At 37.4% G+C, this 7,633-nt stretch overlaps 1 protein-coding gene across 5 annotated transcripts in view; it reads right to left on the reverse strand.

The window, feature by feature from the left end:
* Nucleotides 1-69: 69 nt before the first annotated feature.
* Nucleotides 70-7,633, reverse strand: part of LOC122549029 (potassium/sodium hyperpolarization-activated cyclic nucleotide-gated channel 1-like) — a 278,409-nt gene continuing 270,845 nt past the window's right edge. For 2 of the 5 annotated variants that reach the window (XM_043688170.1, XM_043688180.1), the window contains one exon: nucleotides 70-3,314. In XM_043688170.1, coding sequence (XP_043544105.1) covers nucleotides 2,449-3,314 — 866 coding nt within the window. In that variant the 3' untranslated portion in view covers nucleotides 70-2,448. Of the gene's footprint in view, nucleotides 3,315-3,453; nucleotides 3,511-7,633 lie in introns of those variants that run through there. The other 3 variants (XM_043688188.1, XM_043688200.1, XM_043688219.1) reach the window with 3 other exon arrangements.

Below are 7,633 nucleotides of genomic sequence, written 5' to 3' on the forward strand. Positions count from 1 at the left end.
TTCTATACAAGATATTGTCATTTGGATATTTTTTCTCTCAAAAACACTTTAGTTTTACAGTCTGAACAATTCATTTTGATAATGTTTGACTTTTAATATTTTGTTCCTTTTATGTTCAGTAAAGGTTCATTACAAGCAAAGACAGCAAATAAAAATTAGCGTATCCACTACTTTGTCTTTCTACAAGAATGTTACATTCAATGTTTCTTTCAATAGCACCATTATCCAAACATTCGCTGTTTTGCCACATGGTGTTAATGAACATGAGAACTACACTGAAATTGTGCAGCATTATCATATCTTAATATAGATATATACAAAGATGAATTATTAGAGGTCATGGTGTCACCACCAAGAATTCAGAATATCTATATATACATATGTCTTTTATATTTTACATTATCATAATCCTAGTCAATCTTACTCAATTTCTACATAAATATTGATTTATACATTAATTTGTGCCATCTGTAATGAGCATAAATCGGATTTGTGACTATTACATCAGTTCGTATGGCTTTCTGGATTTCTGATAATTTTCTCTGAATATATGAAGATGCAAAGTTAAAAAAAAAAATTAACTTTCCTTTGCATATCTACATAGATGAAATAACCACACTTCAGGCACACAATAGCGTAAGAATATCCTTTGCAATGATAATCCTTATGAAATAAATAGAAAGGAAAGCAGAAAGTGTTAAAAGGACCCAGACACAAAAAGGAACCTCACAAACACAATTTTCTACTGAAATAATCCTTTTCCTTTATTTGTTCCATCTAATTTCTATAGTAATAATCATTACTTTGGAATTCAAAAATATGTAGCCATTTGTGCTGCATATGATAAATATACTTTGATGTTAAAGATAACAGAAGATGTTAAAGCCATATTCTCTCTTGCATCAAAGTGATTGAATTAATCAACATGATTTCAGCCTGTTGCTCCATGATTTCAACACAATTATACACAAATTAAATGATGAAAAACTATTGGAATAATATTGTAACTGTGTTGAAAGCGATGAACATGCCCATGATGTTTCACCTGATCAGACATTCAGAACTATTGAAATTTTGACACAAAGTTAAATCAGACTGACAGAAAATAGGGCTTTCCATAAACTTTCAACCAGTGTTAAGACCATAGATCTCATGTTTTAAAAAAAAGTTTCAAAGTTATGTTTATAGAAACAAAAAGTAGAAATAATTTACAAACAATGTTCATGTATTAAGGAGTTTAAAAATACCAATTAAATTATGAGAGAGTATGGCTTTAAATCTATCTTTAAAGATGGATTGTGACATCTTACAAGAGAAAATGGTGTTTTCTAAAATCAACACATATGAACTACAAATTTTAAGCAAACGAGATGCTGATAATAAATACAGTAAAAATAAAGAAACAAAATAAAGGAAAAAGATCTGTTTAACCTGATTTGTAGGTGTTCTCTAATCAACAAAACTACTACTTTAATAAAATAAGACATTGCAATAATAAAATTGCACAGCACAGTATTCACAGACATCAACTGATGCCATGCCTATGATAGTATTGTTTTTAAATTATCTTCCTGATCTACAAATAATTAATTTTATCAATGCTTCATGGGGAATGGTGACACAATGAAAGAAAACAAGAGCATGAATGAAAACTTCCTAGTTACCACAACAAGCAAATTTGTATTTATTCTAACATTGAAGATATGGATGCATTCATTCATTTGTCCATTTGCATGTCGTAAATGTTCTTTAGCAGAATCCATTAAAATGAAGCATACATTTAACATTAAAGCTGAAACAAGGAATGTCTTGTCCATTTTAGAAGAGATGTCAGATTTTTTTTTTAAAATTGGTCCTTAGTCCATCTATGAACATGCAGAAATATCACCCAGAATAATACTGGAACATCATTTACAGAATTATCTATTGAAAGTTCATTACAAAATATATTTGATATTCCATGCTTCGTTGATAAAGAACACAGTATCTTGATGAGTAGTCCTCAAGCAAGAAACACTGAATGGTGTAGGTGATGCTATATGGAGCAGCATTGATATACTTTTAAAAACTCAGTCCTGAACTGGATATGCATTGTTGTGCACTCAAATAGATTTTGTTTCAACAATAATATTGATCCAGTTGATGAGTTATTATTACATTGCTCTTATTTTACAAGTATTTATAAAACAATTCAACATGTCCAAAATCCATGGTGAAGGAAGACTGGTGATGTACTAATTAGAACTCTGAAAATTTTGATTTATAATTTTTTATTCTGTCATATTTTACATTCGTTGAGCTGTGCGTGTAATTGAGGACAGCAGTGTCCAATCTGTCAGAAGGTGATAAGACTATCCTCATGAACAATGAGGTTACCTTGTAATTAACATTGGTGAAGAATCTCAGTAATTCATGAAAACAAGTCGGCACTGAACAAAACCTTTAGGGTCATAAATTAGAGGGAAATCGTGGTCTTCCTTGATTAGTATCTGTATTTAAGACTGTAGATGTTTCCCTCTTTTGGGCTGGTGAGGCTACTTGTGGCCCTCGAGGTGGTGGTAGAGCTCCTGAGGACATATGCCGGAAGAGGGCCACTCTTTGAGGAACAGTGCTTCGGATTCCACCTTGAGGTACTGTACCCTGTGTACTGGAGACAGGTACGGCTGCTAGTGATTCTCCTGAAGATGGATGCGGTTTGACAATTAATGGTGTCAAATCATGAGGCAGAGAGGGCTGCGATGCTGAGAGGGGTCTTGCTTCTCTGCTCAGGCTGCTTGGTTGCAAACCCTGTGTGCTTTTGTTGGAATCACGCCGTTGAGTTGGGGTCTGTACCTGCTGTTGCTGCATCAAGGATATCTGTGACACATTTGATGAACCATATTGGAAAGTTCGACCTGCCAATGGACTCTGAACGGAAGGACTAGAAACTACAGCATTAAAGGAACTCGGTGATGGCACCACTGCCTGTGGGCTGGGTGTGGGTGAACTCTGGTTGGCGGCAGAGTGAACCAGCTGGGGCGCTCTAGTGTACGACTGAGAAGATGGTGAACTGGTATTCAAATTTGGTGAAGATGTCTGCTGAAAATCTAACTGAGCTATATTTGGTGGTTGAGACTGGAAAGAAGCTCTGATGACTGAGTTGACAGAGAATGGAGGAAATATCCCAAACGATGTATTAAGGGGCGTTTCCATCAATTGCACCATCTCTCGGTCTTGTTTTACCATCTTTTTGAGAAGTTCAGTCTCTTGGTTATCAAAAACACCAGTATTCAGATCTCTTTGGACCTTATGTAGAAGGAGTGAGTTTTTCTTTCCTACAAAACAAAACAAGAAATAAATGCTGGCACATTGCAATGTTGTAGATAGATCATTGTCCATGCATAATGGTAATTTTAATAAAATAACAGAAGATAACCCTTTAACAACGACATAAAGACATATAAGGGTTATCCACCTATCTTTGCAGATGAACCCTCCTTTATCTGCATGTATTCCTGGATGTAGTTCATTCTGGAAAAGTAAAGATGGAACCTTTTACTGACAACTTAAAAATGGTATATTACACAAATAGTCACTTTTTTATGGTTATTGTGTCACAACATCCCATACAATAATAATGCCTTTTGGACTGAGTAGAAATCTGTAATAGGCAATTTTAATTGAAGAAGGGAATATTTCAACACCACAACCTTTAAAAAAAGTCAATATTTGTATACTATATAGAAAATAATGGAGGAACTGCATGATAAAGGTACATGCAGTTAGTTCCAAAACAATCCATCTCAACCATTTGTTATTTTTTAACAGCATTCTAGATAGTTTTAATGAACTGTGACATATGAACTAATGAGTAGTAAATAAGATGAAAGTATTGTCATAAACAATTGAACACACAGCTTGATGTCTGTAATTAAAATGATTGATTAATTATATAGGAGATTGAAAATCACAGCTTAATGTGGTGCATGTTTTGATGTTAAAATATGGACATTTTGGAAAAAAAATCAAAAACAATATCTGATCAATTCTCTTTTGCTGTTTCAGGTCAGCTATGGGGGTAATTTTAAGAAATTGTGCTTCTGACAGGCACACTGCATTTAGAATCTACATTTGTAAACTAATCCATTTATTCTCCTTGGTAGATTTGCAGGATATATTTCCTCAGTCATGCAACTTAATTTTATGTTCTCATGACAGGTTTACATGCTTTGAGTTAAATTGAGGCAAAGCAGTGCTACAAATCAACAGCGAAAAGCTATAGCAGGGAGCAATGGGCAAGCAAGAGACTAAGCACAAGGGAAAACAATGATAGAGACCAACATGCAAAAATGGAAGGCCTAAGTGAGTTTGAGGCTGGAGACCAGAGAGTATGTGAGTGTAAAAAAGTGAAATAATAAACAAAAATAAGAAGGATTGATGAGTGAGTACAACATTTAAAAGGCATGAACCTGGGAGATGGTGCCGAGGCAGATGGTAGAATTTGAATTCAATAAAAAAATCTGGAATTAGATGTTGAATGATGACCATGAGTCCATTGTCAATTGCGGGGAAAACACATCGGTTCACTAATGTCCTTTAGGGAAGGTAACTGCTGTATTTATCTGGTCTGGCCTACATGTGACTACAGACCCACAATGTTATGGTTAACTCTTAACTGCCTGATGGGCAACTTGGGATGGACAATCCCTAATCCCAGCAATGCCCTCATCCTATGAATGAATTTTAAAAATTTAAATATTGCACCAAACTGGTGAATATTTTTCATTAGTTCTTAGATTTCTTCTATGAGATTTAGCTAATCTCACAAGTAATAAAATAGCGGACACCACAGTTACACAGGGTACATATTCTGTTCCATGTGGATCTCAAGGCCACTTCTCAGGATCAGGACAACTACATGTGCAAGAAGGTCAGCAGCTGGGGGAACATGGATTCTAGTCACCTTACAGCATCAAAGTGTGCAGATAAAAAGGGAATGAGTATCTTTCAGGCCCTTAAGGAAGCATATAATCCAAGAATCTCCTGAGCTCAACACACTTTCCAACTAGTGTTCAGTGTGAAATAACGATGAGGGTGGTAGTTCCTCGACAGCCAAAACCAAGATCACAGCATCACAGCTAGCTCAGGGAGGGAAGGAGAGAGGAAAATTGGGAAAGCAAAAATGAGAGGGAATTCTATGATTAGGGACAGATTTGGATTTCTGGGTCACAAGTGTCAATCCAGGATGGGAGGTTGCCTTCCTGGTGCCAAAATCAAGGATGTTGCTAAGCAGCTTCAGAGAACTCTGAACTGGGTGGATAAACCAGAGATCTTGGTCCATAGCAGTACCATTCACATGGGTGGAAAGAGTGATGAGCATCCACAAACGGTTGTTGTAAAAGTGGGAAGGAGACAACCAAACATGACCTCAATGGTCAAAGTACTAAAGAACTGTGGATGATGGAAATCAGAAACAAAATCAGAAATTGCTGGAAAATCTCAGCAGGTCTGGCAGCATCTGCAGAGAGAAATCAGAATTAATGTATCCAGTCAACTGAACCTTCTTCAGAACTGATGGTAGCTGGGAAAAGGGTTGCATAAATGCTAGAGATGGGGTGGGAGGAGTGGGGAGGAATAAGCAATAGGTGGAGATGGAGCCCAGGGAGACAGAAAACAGCTGAATAGACAAAAAAAATGGATAAAGGTCAGCCCGGGAGAATCAGTAGCTGATAATGGGGATCATGAGTGGATGATACCAAGTTGTGTATGGAAGCAGCCCATGTAACGACAAGACCCAGTGTGTGAGGGTTGGGGTAAGGACATAGGAGAAGGTGCTCAGGCACTAAAATTATTGAACTCAATATTGAGTCCTGAAAGTTGCAGAGTTCCCAAGGGGAAAATGAGGACCTGGTCCTCTAGTTTGCACTGAGCTTCGCTGGAGCACTGTAGCTTTGCAGAACACCGATGTTCTGCCTGCAAAACTGAACCCGAGCTTCCAGTTGCCTACCACTTTCATATTGCCTATACCAAGGATGGCAGGACTATCAGGAGAAATTCAGCTTTAGACTTTAGACTTTAGAAGGATGAGAAGGTATCTGATTGAAGCATATAAAATTGCAAGAGGGCTGTACAGACTAGATGCAGTGAGGATTTTTTTTTGCCTGGCTGGGGAGTCTAGAACCATGAGACACAGTCTCAGGATATGGGATAGACCTTTTTGGAATGGGTTGAGGAAAATATTTTCACTCAATGGGTAGCGAAGTTGTGGAAGTTTGGACCATGAAAGCTATGGAGGCCAAGTCACCGAATATATTGAAGAAAGAGATGGATGATAACTTTTAGATTTTAAAGGCATAAAGTGATATGGGGAGAAAGTGGGAATACAGCATTGAGAGAGAGAAGATGAGCCATGATCATATTAAATGAGGTTCAAATATATGAATGGCCTACTCCTGCTCCATACTTCCAAGCATGAGATAAATGGTATGGCTTTCTTTTCAAGCACAGTATGATCAAATGATTTTCCAGTATTCCTTACATACAGTAATCGAGCAAAAATTCTTCTCAGATCTATGTTATTTAATGGCAAAATGAAATTGGTAGAAATCAATAGACAAATGCAGCCAAACAAATAGACTTTGAATAAAGTGACGATAGGATGATGATTAATAATCTAAACTCTAAAGAATTTTAGGTATTTTTGGAGAATTAATGAATGTCCCTAATACAACTTTGTATGGAATTGTTTTACTAATGGATCAGAAATTAAAACCCTCTCCATGTGCCCCCATTATGACATTACTCCTTTAACACAAAAACCTAATTTCAGAAAGAACAGGGTCAATACATGGTGTTGTGGTTGTAACAACACTGTACTGATCAGACTGAGATCAGTGGGCAGCATAAAAAGATTGTGGATTGCACAATGCAGCTGTCATTAGGGGAGAGGCCATTTTGGATTTAGTGCTTGGCAATGAGCCAGGATATCGCAGTGGAGAACACTTTGGTGACAGTGATTACAACTGCCTCACGTTTACCATAGCCTTTGAGAGGGAAAGGAGCAGTTACCAAGGGAAGATATTTAATTGGGAAAAGGAAGTTATGACGCTATGAGACAGGAGTTGGGAAGTACAGACTGGGAGCAATTGTTCCACAGAAAGGGCACAGTAGACATGTGGAGACTGTTTAAGGAGCAGTTGTTGCGAGTGATGCATGAATTTGTTCCTCTGAGATAGGTAAGAAGGGGTAAGATTAAGGAATCTTGGGTGACGAGAACAGAGGAGCTTCTCGTCAAAAGGAAGAAGGCAGCTTACGTAAGGTGGAGGAAGCAAGGATCTTATACAGCCTTAGAGGATACAGGCTTGCTAGAAAGGAGCTCAGAAATGGACTGAAAAGAGCCAGGAGGGAACACAAAAAAGGCTTGGCAAGAAGGATTAGTCAGAATTCAAAGGCATTTTACTCAGACATGAGGAATAAAAGAATGATCAGGGAGAAGGTAGGGCCATAAGACCATAAGACATAGGAGCAGAAGTAAGGCCATTCGGCCCATCGAGTCCACTCCGCCATTCAATCATGGCTGATGGACATTTCAACTCCACTTACCCGCATTCTCCCCGTAGCCCTTAATTCCTTGTGACATCAAGAATTTATCAAT

This window comes from Chiloscyllium plagiosum, chromosome 1, assembly GCF_004010195.1.
Source record: "Chiloscyllium plagiosum isolate BGI_BamShark_2017 chromosome 1, ASM401019v2, whole genome shotgun sequence".
NCBI lineage: Eukaryota > Metazoa > Chordata > Chondrichthyes > Orectolobiformes > Hemiscylliidae > Chiloscyllium > Chiloscyllium plagiosum.